General features: G+C 48.6%; 1 protein-coding gene across 2 annotated transcripts; it reads left to right on the forward strand.

Annotated features, from left to right (window-relative positions):
* Window positions 1–5,070: 5,070 nt before the first annotated feature.
* CDCA7 (cell division cycle associated 7) lies at window positions 5,071–17,099 on the forward strand. 2 transcript variants are annotated; one of them, XM_040971727.1, is made up of 10 exons: window positions 5,071–5,180; window positions 7,624–7,746; window positions 8,169–8,405; window positions 11,456–11,692; window positions 11,984–12,061; window positions 12,775–12,975; window positions 13,626–13,763; window positions 14,907–15,056; window positions 15,689–15,825; window positions 16,085–17,099. In XM_040971727.1, exons 1-10 carry the CDS (start codon window positions 5,160–5,162, stop codon window positions 16,113–16,115), a joined length of 1,353 nt encoding a protein of 450 aa, XP_040827661.1. In that variant the 5' UTR covers window positions 5,071–5,159; the 3' UTR covers window positions 16,116–17,099. The 2 variants fall into 2 exon arrangements, with proteins under 2 accessions (XP_040827661.1, XP_040827663.1); XM_040971729.1 differs by lacking the exon at window positions 8,169–8,405.
* The last annotated feature ends 4,013 nt before the right edge of the window (window positions 17,100–21,112 follow it).

The following is a 21,112-nucleotide window of genomic DNA, read 5'->3' on the forward strand; positions in this document are numbered from 1 at the left end:
CTGTTGGTCATCTACTACTCTCACCAAAGGACTAGCTCTTGCCACCAATGACTGTAAAACCCTAGTGTCTTTTTCCCTCTATTAGTCAGGATGGTCCAACCATGAACAAACTCAGGCAGTGGTGCCTCCCTTCCGTCTGGTGTGATCGATTTTGGTCTGGAATTCTATAATGTTGAGGTGGTCAGGATTTAGCATCTCTGGACTCATCTCTTACCCTTCCACAGGAAGCTAGATGGACTCTACCAAGAGTATATTGTTAACACGAACTCATCTTTTCTCAGCAACACTCAGACTTTATATACCTACACTTTACAGTCCGGGAATCTGTTAGCAACCCCACGTCTTTGGCTTGGAATATTTCTTAGTGCTTACCACCCGGGCTCCCCTCTGCGGGTCACTTTTCTGCTTCCTTTCGCTCACAGGGCGTGGCTGTTGGCTGTACACAGTCAGGTTATCCTTTAGAGACGAGTTTGAGGAGTTTAAAAACAAAAGCAGAAGCTGTCTTTTTCCTCACTACATCTGGATGAATCACACCCTAGAGCACCCTGATAAACAGATGGAACAGTTTTTCTAAAGGGGAAGAGCCCAAACTGGAGGCCTAAGAAGTGCCTGCTTTAATTCCTTTACTGTTTGAATTTCTTACAGAGACCATAGAATAACGGGGGTCAGGCTCTTTTGTAACACTTTGTGATGTAGTTTTTGTCCTCTGAGCCAATCCACAGCCTGATGTAGCAGGTCAGTCCCAAGTACTGTTTAAGCTCCTCTACCTGATATCCTTGCTGGGTTGATTTTGGGTTTTTTTTTTTTTTCCATTTTCCTTCATGATTAAATAACCCCAATATTGTGCCTGTTTTTGTTTGTTTGTTTGTTTGTTTTTAACAAACTGTAAATTACTTTTGGAGACTTGTAGTCAAGGTAGTTAATGGTGCTTTCTCACACCCCCTTCTCTCCACTTGGCTCCATTCACTGTGTGCACTCACTGAGTCCCTGTGGAAGTTAGAGCTTGTCCAAGGCCATGGGTGTTTAGAGCCTCTGCAGAGCCCTGTGGCAGCCACGGGTCAGCAGCACTGTTGCTTGTCCTCCTACTTGTAGGATTTTCCCACTCAGAAGCAAAGCGATCTCCACTCCCTTGATCTAAGGGCTGAGCCCAAGATGCTTCCTGTAAATTCATCACACCAAGCCATTTGTGTTCAAACCAGAGCTTATGAAGAAGGGTGTAAGGATTTGGCCACAGGGTGGCAAGTCTGGACCATTTGCTTCACAGCTCTTAAGCCCTGTACTAGTCTGCAGATCCCATCAGGCTTTGAAACCGGAGAATTGGAGTATTACATAGTGACCTACCAAGGTTCAAATAGTGAACCTTATTGGTTGCAAACCTCTTTTTCCCTTTTGTAGAAATGGGGTATTGTGTGTGACAAACTATTTCTCCCAGGCCCAGATGATCGCCTAGAAGCTAAATTCTCACCTTGAACTCCTGGGATCCCATATGGGTGTTGGTTCGTATCCTGGCTGCTCCACTTCCCGTCCAGCTCCCTGTTTGTGGCCTAGGAAAGCATTTGAAGATGGCCCAAAGCCTTAGGACCACGTACCCACGTGGAAGACCCAGAAGCTCCTGGCTCCTGGCTTCGGATCAGCTCAGCTCTGGCTGTTGCAGCCACTTGGGGGGCAAACCAGCAGACGAAGATCTTTCTCTCTGTATATCTGCTTTTCCAATAGAAATAAATAAATCTTTTAAAAAAGAGAAAATCTTAAAATATATATATATATATTTCTCCCAGATGTTTAACTTGTAAGGATGTGGTTTCCATCCTCCCGGACTGCCCTCACCCACACCAGGGAATCAATCCTTCCACCTCCTCCCTCAGAACCCTTATTAGTACTTTCACTTGCCTCTCACTCATCCCTACTCTTAAATCCAATCTCACATTCAGATCTTGGTCCAGGGGACTAACTCCTGCTTCAGGAGCATGAAAAAGGGGCTTCTCGGTTTGTTTTGGCCCTAACCTAGCATTTACTTATTTGTTTTAATTTTTGAAACCCGAAATTCTTCCCTTTTACATTTGAAACAGTAAACTTTTCTTTGGAGAACTCCATGCCCTTTGGTTTTCATGTTAGAGGAGCAAGCATCACCCCAAAATGTTATTTCTTCCCCTTGGGATCCCTCCCTAAGCTTCATCAAGATTTCTGGCTGGACCCAGCTAAGGAATACCTCACCTCCTTCGTCCTATTTTAGACTTTTTTTTTTTTTTACTGGGAAGATAGATCTACAGAGAGAAGGGGAAGCAGAAAGAAAGATCTTCTACCTGCGGGTTCACTCCCCCAAACAGCCACTGAAGAACCTCAGTATCAAAATCTTAACCGTTTGCTCATGGCTCATTGCTATTAAAAAACTGTGAGCTTGCAGGCTAAACAGCCTATGTGACTTTTAGCGACTTATGTGACCTTTAGCACTGATGAGCCCCAATTCTTACGAATCAAGGCCCACCTAAGTCTGGCTAGCTCACAAGTGACTCCAAGTAATTAAGTGGGTGCTTCCCTTAGTTGCTGGAGGCAATGGGCTGGCTATCCAGCCGAGACAGGTAGGGAATCTGTGGTATTTCCCCTCACCTTGCAGGCTATTGTGAATTGCCCCTTTTCAAGCTAATGTAGACTGTCCCTATAAAAACCCTAAGAATGTTCTGTTGAGGGACCACACTCCCTATAGGGGTCAATCCTATACGGGTCAACCAGCTGCCTGCTCTTAACCAAGAACTCAGGTTCAGATGTGCTGAGCTTGAATAAATCATCCTTGTGCACTTGGATCGACTTCAGACTCCTGGTGATTATTGGAGATCTCAAAATCTGGGCACAACACTCCAACCAAAGGTCAGAATTGAGCCAGTCTGAAGCCAGGAGAGCCCCAGGTCTCCCAGGCGGGTGCTGGGTCCCAAGGCTATGAGCAGGGAGCTGGATGGGAAGTGGAAGCAGCATACAGATGGGGTGCTGGTGCTTGAAGGTGGAGGACTTGAGGTGAAGGCTTGCTGAGCCTTGGTGTTAGACCCCCTCTCAGGAGTCATGAGAAGGATTCTTCCCTACCCCACCCCCCTTGCTCTTTCTGGGCACTTCCTCTTAAAAGACCTGGCTTTCCACACTCGCCTGTCCTTTTGTGAGAATTTAGTATTTTCCCACCTTTTCTTCAATGGGTCTTCATCTAGTCTCTTCTTGACTACTTCCTCTACAAAGGACACTGCAATACTTAATTTTTGTTTTTCCTCCCCTCTTCTCACAAAAACTTTGTAATTGAGTTTCTATGTTGCCCCTCAATCTTTTGCAGTTTTTTTTTTTTTTTTTGGCAGTGCAGTTTTGGTCTTTTCCCACTGGGTCTTCAGGAGTCAACCCAGAATACTTTGTTATTTGCTTTCTAAGTCTTTGCAGGAAAGTGGAAGGCGGTTGATTGCATTTGAATTGCCTTTGAGAGCAGCCAGCAGGAGCTCAGCCCCAGGAGATCCACCTGCGGTCCCCCTGCCTCTGGGCTCTGTCCCCTGAAGGAAGCACTGGTACCCCAGTTGGGATCATTATTGGGGCTTGTGTGTCGGACTAACCAGACCTCACTCGCTATCAAAGAGGGTGTTCTAGTTCCCCAAACGACCATTTTCGTTCCTGTCTGCTCTCCTGTAAGTAGGCCTTTTAGACGTTATTTCAGGTCGGGGTTCTGAGAACTGGTCTAACTATTCAGCCAAGCCAAGATGGTCCTTTAGCCGGGACTGGATTAGGATGTTTGGTTCCTTTTGTTTTAAAAGTTTCTGACTTCAGTATTTGCCACAAGGGCAACCACAGACGTCATTTCTCCTGGTCACTGGAGACGTCCTGGACAGTGTAGAAGCGACAGGGACATTCTCCCTGTCTTTTTGCTATCACTCTCAGAGGAGTGTGTGAGGATCTGCAGCGGCAGTTGGATGGCTCCAAATGTCCTTTCCTGAACTGCCTTGCAGGCTCCTTTCCCTGGGGCTCAGGCAGGAGGCAAGCTTGGCATGGGCCACCCCTCCTCTCTCTTGAGTGGGAACACAGGACTGTATGGTTTTCGATATTTTTTTGTTTTCAGTTGTTTTAGCCAATAGAGAACATAAATCCATTATTTTTCTTTATTTATTCGTTTTGTTTGTTTGTTTGTTTGTTTTTTTGGTGAGGAAGGGGTTTTGCCATCCACTTAGAGAACTAAAGCGTAGCCCATTCGGTCCTCCCCTGCACTAAACTTGGGTCGGGTTCTTCTGGGCCAAGCCTCTCCTCCTTTCATTAGGGTTTTCTTTGTCTTTCGCCTGGGGGAAGTGTCAGAGGACGCCCCTCGGCCCCTCCCCCTGCCTGGATTCCAGAGGCCTAGCCTTTTTATTTATCGTTTTCCACCCGCCTGGGTGTCTTGGGTTTACTAGTGCGCGCCACCAGCCCGTCGGGGAGATTTCGGGCACCCCCTTACTGCTACCCCGGGCCAGTTCCGTGAGGTATACGGGATGAGTCGGTCTCTGACCCACTTCACAAAACACGCAGCCCACCAAGGCAGCCTCTCAAAGTCCCACTCCCCCACCTCGGCTCGGGTCCGAGGTTGACCAGTTGTCTTCCAAGTAACAGGGTCGGACTATTTTTCACAGAACAGTGAAGTTCTAGGATTTTTTTTTTTTTTTTTACCTTCTTTCCGGGTCTCAGAAACAAACCGCGAGCAGCAAGGAAAGGTCTAAGCACGCTCCCCCAAGTCCGGGTCCCCGCCGCTCCCCTCCCCGCCCCGGAATCCATGCAAATCAGCTGCTACCCCCGAGGCAACCCGAACCGTTTTCGCGCCATTGGCTCAGGATCCTGCAGCTGCATAAAAACATGGGTCCTCGCAGCTCGCCGGCGGCTCCGTTCTCAAAGAAGCCTTTAGTACTCTCCAAGGCTGCCCTCTGAAACCAGACTAGCTGGGGGGCTGAGCTATTTTTTCAGGGCTCGAGTGCGTCTGGAGCCCCCCAGCCCTGTCAGCACAGCTTGCAGGACCTGCGCCCCAACGCGGGAAAGCCCGCCGGAGCCCCGCCCCTCGGGGGGTCCGCTGGCCGCACTCCGCCCGCCCGGCCGCGCGGCTCCCGATCCTCCTGCGCCTGTGCGACGGCGGCGCGTGCGGCTGCTCGGCTCTCCCGGCTGCCTGTGCCGCCAGCATGGAGACTCGCCGAGTCCTGGTGAGGGCCGGGGCGCGCGGGGGTGCTGCACGCGGGCTGGGCGGCCGCGCGCCGGCGCTGCTCAACTCCGCTGCCCGGGGCTGCTTCTCAACGCCGGGCGCCTGGGCACGTCCTCCCCATCCCCCCACGCAGGGCGCGGGCGCCGGGGGCTCACTGAGGGTCTGGGGCCCCCCCGGCACGCGCGCCAGGGTGCGGGTGATGTGCGGGTGCAGGCCAGCTGCGGCGCCCCGGGCACCCTGGGCACGTGCGCCCGAGGTGCACGTGCGCCGGCCAGAGGTCCGCCAAATGGCCGAGTCGGGGTGGTGGTCTGCTGCTGCCCGCCCCGGAGGTTCGCCCCGCGCACCCTCAAGCCGCACGTGGCTCAGGGGTGGAGGGAGAAGGAGTCTTGTGTGGCTCCCTTGGCGTGCGGAGGTGGCCCTGGCGGAGGTGGCTTCTACCCGCGGAACCTTGGGCTATTTGCAACTTTGACGACTTGGCAAACTTGGGCTGCGCACTGGTGGCGGGGGAGGTCTTTTAATCAGTCCCAGACGATTGTTAAGTGCAGTGGAAGCAAGACGTGGTTCAAGCTGATCGATCATCCTGCGCTTCGCTGGTTTTGCGCGTCTTTTCTCCTACCCCAGTACTCCACCTCCCCCCAAACCACAGCCTTTTTCCGCAGTTGTGGGACGTTGGCGCTACATAAAAGGCTACTTTGCTTTGTGCTAGAAACTGTAGCGTTGAGTCTACCACTGGAGGAAGGATAGGAGAGTGGGGCGGGGGTTGGGTAGAAAGGAAGCGAGTGACACGCTTAAAATAAATATCAAGGATTAGAGACCCACGTGGGGAAGCTGGGGTATGCAGGGAGTGGGAAGCAGGGGCGTGACTCCAGAGCGCTGTGGATGCCTACCCAAAGAGAACTGGATTTTGGCTTTGGGGAGTGGCTGGGCCTCGGTGCAAACGTGGGCCCTGGTGTGTGCTGAGGACTGCACACATCTGTAAGCTGTGTTCTGCTTTGTGAAGTTAGGGTGGCACTTTGGCTGCAAAGACCTAAGCGTGATAAGAGCGCATACTTGACACAGATTGCCCAGGCACCTGCCCGCTATAGAATTGGTTATCGGTCCTGCCTGTTCAGCCCAGGCGCGTGCTGGCTTCCTTGGCAGTTGGTGACCACAGGCCTCCCCTGGGGCGAGGCTGTTGTGGGCCCACGGCTTGCAGGTGGATTAATGAGGGAACGTTTAGAACTGTCCTGCGGTTACAGGCACGGCCCCTTTCTGCTTCGTGATCCTGCGCCGCACGTCCCACCTGCGAACCTTGACTTTGTCGCCTGGGCAGTGGGAGGCTTGTGAAACTCCTTTTCGCCCCTAATACGGATGCTCTCTCCTTTGTGTGTAGCTGTGATACGGAGCAGCTCTGCCTCTTAGCTGGGCCTCTTGCCTTCCTACAGGAACTTCAGACACAATTTCCTGAGTTGATTGGAGGCGGTCTGTTTAGGGTCTTGGGAGAGTGAGTGCCTCCACCAGTGTGTTCAGTTTTTTCGGCAAGATGCCAAAAAGCACACTGCTGGGTGAAGCATGTCCTGTAGACCTGGCATCTTGCAGTCTATGGGACCCATCGCAGAATTTGCCCTCATGGACAATACAGCATTTACAAAACTTCCTTAAATGTTGGGGAATGGCGGTACAGGCTGACAGGCTGTTTCGTGTTTATGAATGAGTGCTGCATCTTGGCACTTACAGATATGTTAAACTTTACCCTTGCCAACAAGGGTACTTGCAGAAAGTGGGGCAGGCCAGGGGCAGTAACTGCTCAAATGCAGCCCGCTCTTCCTCCCTGCTTTGGAGAGCTATCTGACCATTCTTCCTGGCTCCTTATGCCGTTGGTTTGCTGGGTTGAGTGGATTTGTAAGGACTCGTAATGTCTGTATACCTCTCTGGATTGGAACAATGCCTTGTTAGGATGGAAGCTTGCCTTGGTACCGCTGCAGGTCCTACCCAGTTTTACATAGTTTGGGAAATTGGCATCATGGTTACAAAGCCCAGAGCCTGCATAAGAAGACCTCATTGGCTTGATTTTGGTTGAGGGAGAAAAATCACTGCCATTTTGTGCTCTCGAAATTTCCTTTTAGAAGTACAGTTTAATTTGCCAAAGAAAAGATTGGTTTTTTAGAGATTGGGCTGGAACTTCTGCAGGGGCTCAAAATAATGGAAGTTTGGGGCACTGCACTGGGAGCTCCCCGGATGTTTGACTACAGTGAGAAATGCCGTGGGAGTTTTCTGCACAGGGATGCCTGCTCCTCAGCATTTGTCAGGAGCCTGAACGCTATTTGGCAGCATTGGCACCTCTTTCGTCCTCTGGTAGGACCCATCCACCTTGCGCTGTTTGGCCTTACTGAACTCAGAAGTGAGGTCTTGCGTTGGCACCTACGATCAGCATCCCACTTCACTGTTGACATTTCCATTTGCAGCGAAAGGACCTCCGCGGGAAGAATGTAAAGAAATTCAGATATATGAAGTTGATTTCCATGGAAACCTCGTCCTCCTCTGATGACAGTTGTGACAGCTTTGCTTCTGATAATTTTGCAAACACGGTAAGTGCTGCCTGAGAATAAACAGAATTGAGTCTGCAGTGCTCCAAATGCCCTAACTGCTTTGTGCATGATTAAAACTGCCTGCTTTCTGCCTGCATATCTATACAGCCACAAGGAAAGTAGAGTATGCACTGTAATTTCATTTCACTTTTTGCTGTGGTTCTAGGTAGTAATTGTTGGAGGTAGATTAGCTACTTATTCTCTCCTTTTGAAATGTTGCCTAACCCAACATGCCTGATGATTTGCCATAACAACTCAGAAATCATTTGTAAACCCCTGAACCATTTTTCTTTGTAACAAAAGCCATTCTCTTGTAGTGCACTTGTAAATGTGATTTGCTTTCTGCACGGTTTATGGAAAATTGGTTCTTGAAAATGAGGAGAAAAAAAATGCACAACCCCATTTATTTATTTATTTTACAGAAACCTAAATTCAGGTCAGATATCAGTGAAGAACTGGCACATGTTTTTTATGAGGACTCTGATAATGAATCTTTCTGCGGCTTTTCAGAAAGTGAGGTGCAAGATGTGTTAGACCATTGTGGATTTTTACAGAAACCGAGGCCAGCTGGCACTAGTGAACTGGCCAGTATTTTTCATGCCGACTCTGATGATGAATCATTTTGCGGTTTCTCAGAGAGTGAGATACAAGATGGAATGGTGAGTTCAAGAATTTCACCACAGCTGAGAAGCAAGGTACACTTTTAGGGACGTGATATGTGCTTGGCTTTTTAAACGGTTTCCAAGTTTGCATTTTATTCATGCTGAAAGATTCTGTTGACCTTTCCCAAAATTTCTGCACGTAGTTTCTTCATGTTTTAAAGCATTTTCTTTTACTGATATAGTCCTGCTTTTAAATCTTGAACGTTTTTAATCTCTAAAAATCTTGGAAACCGGTAAGATAATATAATTTGGCCAGCCTCCCAGTTTCCCTCGCCACAGAAACACAGGCTAATCACGGGTAGCACACGCATGTTCCAGAGATTATCTATACACACCGGAAGTTCTAGAGCACAGCACCTTGCCTGGCCCAGAGCAGGCCTGTGATAAGGGCCGATTCCCACAGCATCTACCCACCTCAGGAAAAGCCACCTCTGCTGGGAAGTGCCAGCACACACAGTGTCAAGTAGAGTCCTTCTTGCCTCTGTGCTCCTTGGTCGGCTTGGGCTGTGCATGCCCCCTTGCCTTGCACCAGGAGCTCCTATCCCACTCTGGCTGCTGAGTCTGCACCCCACTCCCACTCTCCCAGCATGCCCTTCAGTCCTACAGGCATCTTCCTGTCCCACACACGTTCTCAGCAGGGGAAGCAGTGCCTGGTGTACAGCTGAGGGCACACTCTGGAGTTCCATTGGATCTGACACAGGTCCCCTGCCTGTGGCCCACAAGGAGACCATGCCTGGCTGAGGGCTGTCTGTCACTGGCTGTCCATGGATGTGTCTGTTGACTAAGTGATGAGGGCGCAAACTGGCACTTACTGGAGTGTACTGCAGGACCAGTCTGCAAATTGGGGTGGGACCCAAACATTGTCAACCACCAGAACGGCTTCTAGGCAGCATTTCAGGTTTAATAGGTGCTGTTTGCTCTGATTAAGAAAATGTCAATTGATGGAAAGTGTTCATGAAAGTTTTTGTTTCATATCCTCAAAATCCTTGCACATGAAAAGTACTAAAAGCCTTGGAAATTAAGAAAGTCTCTGAAAATTGCAAAAACAATAAATTTTTTTTTAAATTCTTTTTCTTAACCATCACTTCAGCTTAAGAATATTTTCATCATCCTAAAAAGAAACTACTCATTAACACTGTTTCCATCCCTTCCCACTGCCCTCACCCTTGGCATTGCTGTCATGATCAGTTGTGCTGTTCTGCAATTCCATGTAAATCATTCGATGGGTGCTTGGGTTGTTTACACCGCTTGGTTATTGTTATAGCAGCTGTGAACATTTTTAGGTGTAATTTTAAAAAATATATTATTTCAATTCATTAGAAAGGGAAAGAAAGATCTTTTATATGTTGATTCACCCTCTACACGGCTACAACAGCCAGGGCTGGGCCAGGCTGAGGCCAGGAGCTCAGAACGCCTTCTGGGTTTCCCACATGGGTAGCGAAGGGAAGCACCTTAGCAGGGAGCCTTGTTGGAAGGAGAGCAGCTGGTATTCGAACTGGTGGTCCCATATGGGATGGCAAATGTCTCAGTTAGTGGCTTAATCCACTGCACCACAAAGCTGGTCCCCTTAGGGTTTTTCTTGTTTGTTTGGTTTTCAAAGTATGATTTATTTAGGAAAGAAAGAAGGAGCCCCTGTCTTAGTGACAGGAGGGTGCTCCAGGGAGGAAAACAACTGAACTAATGGTGTCTTATGCAGTCTCGGGGAGGGGGTTGGCATGAATCACCCCCAAGGGCAGAAAGAAAAATAACTTATTTGCTATGGACAGTAATTTTTACTGCCTTGCCCCAAAACAAAAGGTAAGACCAGTGGCTTCTTTTCCTCATAGTGAAGATAAATTGAGGTGGCACAATTCCTTTTTCTTTCTTTTTTTTTTAATAATAATTTATTGTTATTAGAAAGTCAGATTTACAGAGAGAAGGAGAGACAGAAAGATTTTCCATCTGCTGGGTCACTCCCTAAGTGGCTGCAACAACCAAAGCTAAGCCACTCTGAAACCAGGAGCTTCTTTCCAGTCTCCCATGTGGGTGCAGGGTCCTGAGGTTTTGGGCCATCCTGTACTGCCTTCCCAGAAGACAAGCAGGGAGCTGGATGAGAAGTGGAGCAGCCGGGACATGAACTGGTTCCCAAATGGGACCCTGGTACATTCAAGGCAAGGCTTTAGCCACTGAGCCATTGCACCAGGTCCATGTGTTCTTTTTGTGTGGCATTGCTGGATCATATGATGGCCCTGTTTCACAGTGCCAGGAAGCTGATAGACTATTTCCCAAAGGGGCTAACCCCTCTACATTCCCACCAATACTTGTTATTCCTTCTTTGTCTTTAAGATGTGTTTAGTTCAAAGTTAGAGTTTCAGAAAGATAGATCTTCCTCCCAGTGATTGGCCGTTACTAAATGGCTGCAGCAGCCAGGGCTGGGCCAGGCTGGGCCAGAGCCTGGAGCTTCTCTGAAGCTCTCACCTGGGTGCAGGGGCCTAAGTAATTGTGCCATCCTCCTCTGCTGCTTTTCCCAGACACTGCAGCAAGAAGCTGGGGTTTGAAATGTGATATCCCTTGGGGATGTTGACACCATAGGGAGCAACTTAACTTGCTGTGCCACATGCTAGCCCATTTATTTCTCTTTGATTTATGAGGGGTAATGAGGTAGTATTTCTTTCATTTTAATTTACATTTTCTAGGGGCTTATCTTGATACATGTTAATGACACAAACATACTACCTTTGGAACGTAGAAGCTTTATTTTATTATAAGCTTTCCAAAAGTGAGAGAAAGATCTGAAGTCAAATCTAGAGACGAAAAGTAGGCTGCTACCTGGGGGTCTGGGCATGCTGCTTTAATTTGAGAAGATGCAAATGGTGTGAAGTGCAGCTGAGAAGCTAGCTTGAGGCTGATGGAACCGAACTGGCCCCCAGGCAAGGGTGCTCTAGAGCTGGGAGTGTTCATCCTGTGCCTTTGTTGGAAAGTGACTGTGATCCCACTGGGCTGGTGCAGTGTATCCACCAGTCCTAGTCCTGAGTGCCAGTAATGACTTGCTTGTTCTGATTACCCAGAGACTGCGGTCGGGCCGCGAGCGCTGTGGGACCCGGAGCCAGGGCAGACGCCCTGGACCGCTGCGGGTGGCGCTGAAGTTCCCAACAAGAAATGGCAGGGGAGCTAGTAAAAAAAATGTGGCACCCCCCCAGCCCTCGGAGAATTCTGCGACTGATTCCAATTCTGATTCGGAAGATGAAAGTGGCATGAACTTTCTGGAGAGAAGGGCATTAAACATAAAGCAAAACAAAGCCATGGTAAGTAGCTGCTGTGATTTCGCTCTTGCCAACAACTTGTCCTGTGTCCTCAACGTTCCCTGGAGCAGTGTCTTCATCATGTGTGCTTGGAAATGCATTTTGTTCCCTATATTGACTTAAAATCTATTACTGAAAGCTTGGCAGAAGGGTACAGGGACAAATCAGAGAGTCTTTGGATGTGCCAACTTGTTCTTCACCATGAAGCCATTAGTGTTCACCTTTAGTGAGTTGCTGATTTTCAGCAGTGCTTCTAAACCAGTCATTTCTGTTGGATTTCTTCTTTCTTTGTAGCTTGCAAAGCTCATGGCTGAATTAGAAGGTGTGCCCGGCCCCTTCCCTGGAAGACGGTCTTTCCCAGAGTCCAGCTCGGTGAGTCCGTGTGTAGGTGGGCCTCGTCCTGGCCAGGCCTTGGCAGTGATCTGATGCACTCTAGATCATGTTGAGAAGGGGAGCTAGCAGAGGCCCCGCCGGTCCCTTTGTGACCTATCCTGGGGCATTTGGCCTCCTTTTGATTGCCCCTTTAGAGCAAAAGGGAAGATTGAGAACTCTACCACATACCCGGCTTTAACACCTTCCTTCTGCTCCTCAACAGGGTCTCTGTAAATGTTTTCGAAATCCAAGAATGAGGAAAAGCAAGAAAGCCTCATTTCCAAGTCCTGGGGTTAATGTGCCTCAGTGTGTGCAAAGCAGCTAAGCTGATGCCAGTGCGGAGTGTGTCTTCTGTGTATAGGACAGACTTCCTTTCCCTGCCTCCCTGCAGCAGGAAGGAGGGAGGAAGGCTCACGTGCCCCAGAGTCTCCTGTGACACAGAACCAGCGAGTGTGTGTCCCAGGGCACACATCCTGTCGTAGAGAAAGGTGTCTTTGGCACATGAGATCAGCTCTTGCAGCTTCCTTTGAGTACAAGAACAAGTCCCATCTTCTCTCACTTGGTGTTACAGAAGCAGAGCTGATGGCGGCTTTCTGCTCGTTTTCTATGCATGATAGTAAAAGCAAAGACAGCAGAGCTTACTCTGAGGAGGGGGTGGGTTTTGCAGGCCAGGCTCCTCCTCATCCTGCATTCTGTCCCGTGTGCTTTGTCAGAAGTCCAAGACACCCCGGAGACGCACATTCCCCAACGTGGCATCCAGGAGAAACCCAGAACGCAGAGCCCGTCCTCTGACCAGGTCACGGTCACGGACCCTTGGGTCCCTGAGCGCCTTGCCCATGGAGGAGGAAGAGGAAGAAGAGGAGGATAAGTACATGTTGGTGAGGCAGAGGAAGCCCGTGGATGGCTACATGAATGTGAGTGCTCCCGGCAGTACTTGCCCCTCTGATTTACACCTCTCACGGTCCCGGGGTTTCCATCGTAGCCACAGGTACACACGGCCTCAGCACCAGACATCCCATGGGGAACACTGCTCTCAGACCCATCGAGATTGTCACTGATGTCACTCCGGCTTCTGTGACGATCATGTTGGCAGACAAGAGTCGGGTTTTCTTATGCCTTTTTCTAAGTTATACTCAAGAGTAAACTTAAGACTGGCCATGCTGGTAAGCGCTAAGATAGATTGTCATGGGCTGGGCACAGTGATGTAGCAGGCCAATCCTGTGCCTGTGGCCCTAGTATCCCATATGGGCCCAGCTGCTTTGCCTCTGATCCAGCTCCCTGTTAACGACCTGGAAGGGCAGTGGAGGGTGCCTTGGGCCCCTGCACACACATGGGTGAAGCTTCTGTTTCCCAGCTTTGGACTGGCTCAGCTCTGGCCATAGCAGCCATTTAGCGAGTGAACCAGTGGATGAGAGATCTTTCTGTGTATCTCTTTCTCTCTACTACTCTCTCAAGTAAAAGAAAATAAATGTTTTAATCAGGTTGAATCCTCTGCAAAGAAATTTTAAGAGTATAGTGCCTGAGATTCAGTGGGCTCACCATCCCATGTGTTTTTGCTACACAGGACGATGACATGCCAAGAAGTCGCCGGCCGGGATCCATGACCCTCCCGCACATCATCCGCCCGGTAGAAGACATTACAGAGGAAGAGTTGGAGAACATCTGCAGCAACTCTCGGGAGAAGATATACAACCGTTCCCTGGTAAGGAGCCCTGAGCCCTGTCTGCACAGACAAGTGCCTATCCCTGGAGCATTGTTGAGTTGCTGAAGGTCTTGGGCTTGGCATCATGGTGCATCTGGTTATGCTGCCAGGTGGAATTTCAGCAGCTCTGCTTCTGATCCAGCTTCCTGCCAATATGCCTAGAACTTAACTCAAGGAACAATGCTCATGCCATCATATAGAAGACCACAATGGAGCTCCTGGCTTCAATTGGCCCAGATTTGACTGTTGCGGCCATTTGGAGAGTGAACCAGTGGATAGAAAACCTCCCTTCCCTATCCCTTCTCTCCCTCTACCTTTCAAATAAATGAATAAATATTTTTGGGAAAAAGAAAAGTAAAGTGCATGGGCTGTGTGCCCTTTTTTTCCCCTTTCAAGAGAAGTAGTTTTGTATGTTCCTGAGTTGAACCTTCTGTTGTTTGAATTGTATGCTTAAAAAGTATTTTCAGTTAATCTGGAAAGAATTAACTCAGCATGTTTATCTTGTACACCTATTATGGATGTCTGCCTGGATTCAAGTTGGGGTAGTAAGGTAGGAGTGTACATGGAGAGATACCAAAGATTTTGAACAACAGACTGGAGCAAGTTCTTTTTGCGTTGATCACATTATTTCTGGAAAGGAGTAGTTTTCATGTTACTGACTCCGGCCTCTGAGAGCATCATACATAAGAGATATCTCAAGCCCTGGCTGACCCTGAATGCCACACCAGACAATCAGATAAGCCATTTTTGTTTGTTTGCTTTCTTGTGATTTTTAAAAAAGATTTATTTGTTTATTTTTATTACAAAGTCAGATATACAGAGAGGAGGAGAGACAGAGAGGAAGATCTTCCGTCCGAGGATTTACTCCCCAAGTAACTGCAAAGGCCGGTACTGCGCCGATCTGAAGCCAGGAACCCAGAACCTCTTCCGGGTATCCCATGCGGGTGCAAGGTCCCAAAGCTCTGGGCCGTCCTCGACTGCTTTCCTGGACCACAAGCAGGGAGCTGGATGGGAAGTGGAGCTGCTGGGATAGAACCAGCGCCCATATGGGATCCCGGCGCATTCAAGGCGAGGACTTTAGCCACTAGGCCATGCCGCTGGGCCTGTGATTTTTTTTTTTCTTCTCATTTGTTTTGTTTGTAGGGATCTACTTGTCATCAGTGCCGCCAGAAAACCATTGACACCAAAACCAACTGTAGAAACCCAGAATGCTGGGGCGTCAGAGGCCAGTTCTGCGGCCCCTGCCTTCGAAACCGTTACGGGGAAGAGGTCAAGGATGCTCTGCTGGACCCGGTGGGTGCCTTGAAGGGACTGAGGGACAGAAAAGGGATGCTGACAGCAAGACACAGGCCCTTACAGCACAGGGTGTTTTTTCATGGTGTCAGTGCTGTCCAGATCTGGCAAACCTTTTACTCCCCAATGGCTGTGTCACTTTCTCCTGGATATCTTCAGGCTAATACTCTATGCTGTTTGCTAGTTTCTGTTTAAGAAAAAGTTGAAATGACTTGGTGCCATTAGTCTTTGCCAAGTTTTTTCTTACTGTGATGAGGTTCCTTAGTGTTGTTTAGTGACTGGAAAAACTTGATTTTGTGCTGCTGGAGGTTCAGGTGCAGGCAGTAGATGGAGGTAGATGGCAGTAATAGGGGCCCATGTGCAGGAAGGAGCACTGGGCCAGCTGGCTGCGGAGCCAGCACTGGATCCTGCCTGGGCAGTTTTCAGCAACCCTGTCCTGGCAGCCGCTTGCAGTGCCCACTAGACCCACCCACCTCATAAGCCTCATAATTGGATATGTTCCTCCTTCTTGAATACCATTAATCTGTGGCTTTGAGGTTTAAACATTGCCCACCTTAAATGAGGTAGGAGAGGTGAATGCAGCCATCCTGTAACAGTGTCTCGTGTAACGGTGCTTATTCGCCATCCTGCAGAATTGGCACTGCCCGCCATGCAGGGGCATTTGCAACTGCAGTTTCTGCCGGCAGCGAGATGGGCGGTGTGCGACAGGGGTCCTGGTGTACTTGGCCAAATTCCACGGCTTTGGAAATGTGCATGCTTATCTGAAAAGGTAAGGGCTGTTTTCTCTTCCCTTCTCTGCCTGAAGTCAGAGAGGTGGGCTGTGTCTGGAACAGGAGGGTCAGTGCATGAGTGGAAAGCCTGCCTGAGGAGTGCTGGTGAGAACGCAGGCTAGGGTGGGGGTGTCTGCGCAAGCCAGGTTGTACTGAAAAGGTACGGGCATTTGGCCTTAGATATGTTGATTTTGGAAAAGGAATTAGACTTTTGGATTGAAAACTAAACCTTAACATGTTGCCTTTTCTCCTGCACAGTCTGAAACAGGAATTTGAAATGCAAGCATAATGCCTGAAAGAGTCCTGGAAACTCAGAGCGAGTTCCTCTCCTGTGATGCACGTGCGTTCTGGAAATGTCCAGGAAGGAGTTTGGCCTGTTCCACTTTGCCTTGCAGCCTCTGCCTCCCCTACCCTCCACCCAACCACTGACCCCTCTTTCTGAGGTCCTCTCCCACTATGTAGTTTTGATTGACAGTTGAAAGTGTGTTTGACTTAACTGCGGTTCACATCTATCCATAAAACCCAAGCACTTAGAAGAAACACAGTAGTCATGCTAACTGGATCTCTTGAGTTCCAGGGAGCATCCCCTTCTGGGGTTACACAGGCACAGCTGACATGTCTGATAGACCCATGGCTCCAGTGTCCCAATGCCAAGTGGAAGGATCAGTTCATTTGTTCCCTGTTTGCTTGTGCTGAATTCCAGCATCCCAAGGTTAGCTGGTGCCCAGGGCTTCACTGCAATCAGAAGGCTTGTGGGAAGTGATGCACTGTACTTCAAATTGTTGAAGAACCACCTGGCCACCTTACAATAGTGAAACTTCAGGAGCAGTCAACTTGAATTGTTGGTATAAAACTTCAGGATGATTGTAGTTGGCAAGGTTCCTTTGAGTTCATTTACAAGGTCTTTCAAATCAGTGTGCCGCCTGTTGTGTATGGAAACTTGATGGTAATAAGCAGTAGCCTTTGGGTCCTAACAGTTTGAAAGGCATCCTGAGGGAAGCATGCGGTCCAGGCATAGGTTGCAAGCACTTTTTTTCTGACAGTGAGAAGTGCCTTTTATGAAGATGGTTGGTTTTCTGGCATCCCCTTCGGTTAATTTTCTGAGCAGGCCTCATTTTTCCTCGCCTTCCTGCTCTGGCCATTCGGCAGTGGTGAGCTCTGAGTCTGCAGCTTCCTGTGCCCCATCAGTGTTGGATTCATAATTGGACCTTGAATCAGTGTAAATACGGTTTGTGATCTCTGACGGTTTTATACAAAGGTTTTTATTTTAATAATAAAAAAAATTTGTTCTAACATGTCCCTTTTTCTTCTTTCTTGTTGCTTAAAGATCTATCAGAAAGGGCAGTTAACAGGGAGTGGGAGAGACAGAGAGACATCTCTCATTTGCTGGTTCATTCCCCAGACAGCCACAGTAGCCAGGGCTGGGCCAGGCTGAAGCCTGGAGCCAGGAGCTTCTTCCAGATCTCCCATGTGGATGCAGGCGCCCAAAGCTTTGGGCCATCTTACGCTACTTTTTGCTAGGCCATTAACAGGGAGCTTGACAAGAAGTGGAGCAGCAGAGATCAAACCAGTGCTCATGGGATGCCAGCATCCGTGTGGCAGGCAGCTGCTTAATCCACTGTGCCAAAACATTGGCCCCTGTTTTAAAAAAAATTCAGAGGTCATTTCTACCTTTGACCAAAGTTTGTGAAGGTCAGGAGCCAGTCCTTTAGAACAGGGCCTCACTGCTGTGACCAATCTGGCTGATCAGAAAATTTAAAACCTGCAAGAAAACAGCATATGCCTGGGAAGTTAGTAGGCTTGTTCTTTTCCTTGCACTGTTTTCCAACCCCGAACTCAGGCAGTTTGACAGTATCTTGCTTGCTGTTCTCAACCCTTGAAATGTTTTAGAAATGTGTGCTGTGCCTGAGGCTCTTACACAATTGGAAGGCAAAGGTGTGGTCTGAGACGTGGCCCAGATTCTGGGATTCTTGAGACCAACACACAGCCTACCACGGGACAGATCTTGCTGCAGTCTATGTGGCTGAACCAAGTTTGAAGGCTTTGGATCTTACAAGGGTTTTTGTTCTTTTGCTGAATTGTGGAATATTTTTATTCCCTGCTCCCCTCTGCCCCCGACTCCAAACTTGGGAAGGGGCTTAGAAATAGAAGGACTTGGGCAGTGAGAGGAGCCAGGGTTGTCTGGAGGCTGCAGCTGGAGGGGTTTTGTTGGCATTTGCTGTTAGAAGAAGGAAGGAAGGAGAAGCACTTGTGGGCTCAAGGTTAAGTAGGAAGAATGAAATCAAGAGTTGAGTGTTTGTGGGGCCAGAGGAGGGGGCAGGTATTGGGGACTAAGGAATAACAGGTGAGCACGTGTGGACACTTCCCACATATTAATCACGTGGAAACAAATGCAGGGAAGTTGAAAGGGCCTGGTTGTATACAGGAGCGGAGTTTGGGGGATTAGATTGGGCTGGCCTTTGCAGGAGTCCAGGAAACAAAGGAGAGCTTGGGTGGGCCAGGGTCTCAGGTGTTGGGTTGAATGTACTGGGAGGGTTTTATTGTAGAAACTCTCCCGGTGGTAGAGGGGCAGGGCTGTGTGGGATGAAGGGATTAGACTATTGGGGAAGGTGGGTGGAGCAGGCCAGAAGGAGGGAGCAGGTGGAATTAGGGGTGGGGAGAGGAATTCGTTACCGGATTGTGAAGCCCAGACACCACATACCCTTCAAGTTTTCAGCCATGGGGTATTAAACCCTGTGTGGTAGAGAGGCCTCTGGAGACATGCTGGGCTGGGCTAGAAGGAAAAGCGAAGGCGAGAATGGTCAAGGAGCTGTTTCTTAAATGAGACAATGCAAGACAGACCAGAACTTGGAGTGCAGGTGGGAGCTGATTTCTATGCAGGGTGAGATGTCTTTCTCCAGTCAAGGACTGTTTGGAAATTCATAGCATCAGAAAGGGTCAATTTGTGGCCTGCCTATGGAACCTACAAGCTCACCTGGTCTGGCCTAGCCAAGGCAACCACAGGCAGAATAGGCAGCCTATAGATAGATCTGCGGCAGGCTAATTGTAAATGGATTTTCTGTGGTCCATGAAAGATACAAATATCTACATGGCCCTTGGCAGAATAAAGTTCCCCACCCTGACAGGCAGAATGACTAAGAGATCTTTCGTCCTCTGGTTTACCCCACAGATTCCTGGAACAGCCAGGATTTAGAACAGCTTGGTCAGGCAGGAGCCAGCAACTCCAGCAGGGTATCCCATGTGGCTGGTACAGGCCCAAGCACTTGGCCCATCTGATGCTGCAGTCCCAGGAGCATTAACGGAGATAACATTTATTTGAAAGAGGGACAAAAAGGGAGAGAGAAAGCTTCCATCTGCTGGTTTACTCCCTAAATTCCTGCAGTGGACAGGGTTCGGCCAGGCTAAAGCCAGAGCCAGCAATTCCATTGAGGTCTCCCACTTACTTGGCAAGGACCCGACTACTTGGATCACCTGCTGCTCTCCCAGGTGCATGAGCTGGATTACAAGCAGAGCAGCTAGAACTCCACTTGCCCTCCAGATAAAAGGATGGTGTTAACAAGCAGCGGTTTAACACGCTGGGCCCCAGAAATCAATTTTCTGGGAGGATTTATTGAAATATGGTATAGCAGAGAGAGAAGGTAAGACACAGATAGGTCATCCATCTGCAAATTCACTCCCGCAGTGACCACAATAGCCATGCTCAGCCAGGCTTAAGCTTTGTCCGGGTCGCCCACATACAGGGGAGACCAGGGGCCCAGCTGCATGGACCATCTTCCTCGATTTTTTCCAAGCACATTAAAAGGAGGCTGGATTTGATTAGTCAGGACTCAAACCAGGGACTATACGGGGTATCTGCATCACAGGTGGTAGCTTGGCCCTAATGCCAGAAACTTTTTAGAAAAGTTACAATTTATGCTGTAATGTTGAAACATCTGAGCAATTTTGTATATGTAAATCAGTACCTTCCCTCCTCTTGCCTCTCAGATCAGTGGCAGAGACTTCCCACTACATAATTGTCCACCCAGTCTTTTTTTATATATCTTTTTAATGATATATAAGGAAAAACAAACAGAATTGATTTTATTATACAAAGAATTCTTTAGCACTTTAAAAAGGTGCTAACTGGTATCCTTTGCAGTAGCCTAGTGGCTAAAGTCCTTGCCTTTCACACGCTGTGATCCCACGTGGATGCCATTTCAAATCTCAGATGCTCCACTTCCCATCCCCTCACTGCTTGTGGCCTGGGAGAGCACTCAAGACGGCCCAAAGCTTTGGGACCGTGAACCCACATAGGAAACCTGGATGAAGCTCCTGGCTCCTAGGTTCGGAATGGCTCAGCACTAGCCATTGCAGCCACTTGGGGAGTGAATCATCGGACAGAAGATCTTCCTCTCTGTAAATCTGCCCTTTTTAAGAAAAGATTTATTTATTTTTACTGGAAAGGCAGGTATGGAGAGGAGGGAAAACAGAGAGGAAGATCTTCTATCCGAAGGTTCATGCCCCTAGAGGTCCCACAGCTGGAGATAAGACATCTGAAGCCAAGAGCTCTTCCCAGTATCCACGCAGGTGCAGGGTCCCAAGGCTTTGGGCTGTCCTCGACTGCTTTCTCAGGCCACAAGCAGGGAGTTGGATGGGAAGCGAGGCTGCTGGGATTAGAACCAGTGTCCATATGGGATCCCCGCACGTGCAAGGCGAGGACTTTGGCTACTAGGCTATCAAGTCAGGCCCTAAATCTGCCTTTCTAATAAAAATAAATCAATCCTTTAAAAAATAGTTACTAATCATCACTGAAGTCTTCCTCAATTTCCAAGACATGACCATTTGGAGTTTCCTCGTGCTTAAGGAGGAAAAAATATGTAAATAAAATTCCTTTATGTAAATGCTTCCTGCAATTCTCATTGCCAGCCAAATTCTTATAAATCAGGATAAACAGCTGCTACTGAATGAAATGTCTAAGTTAAAATTATGGAGATAGAGTCTTATTTATCTTGTTTTCCAGTGTTGGAGGGAGAAAAAGATATTGACTCAATTTTCTCTGTCTGCCTGATGATCGGGGTAGGAACCAGGAGTCCATTGATGTGAGCGAGGGAAACTGTGGCCCCACGACAGGTAATGGGAAAGTCCTGTTGTGGCTTGGCACCATCGACCTTGCTAGACCTCTGCCTACTGCTGCTGTGGCTTGTTTCTTACACCTTCTGTAAAAATTAAAGTGCACATAACAAAAAATTTCAACTATTCCAGAATGATTTCCAATGTGTTCACAGGCCCATGCAATTATTCTCACCC

Source organism: Ochotona curzoniae, unplaced genomic scaffold, assembly GCF_017591425.1.
Source record: "Ochotona curzoniae isolate NIBS_2020 unplaced genomic scaffold, NIBS_Ocur_1.0 contig_2210, whole genome shotgun sequence".
NCBI classification, from domain to species: Eukaryota; Metazoa; Chordata; class Mammalia; order Lagomorpha; family Ochotonidae; genus Ochotona; species Ochotona curzoniae.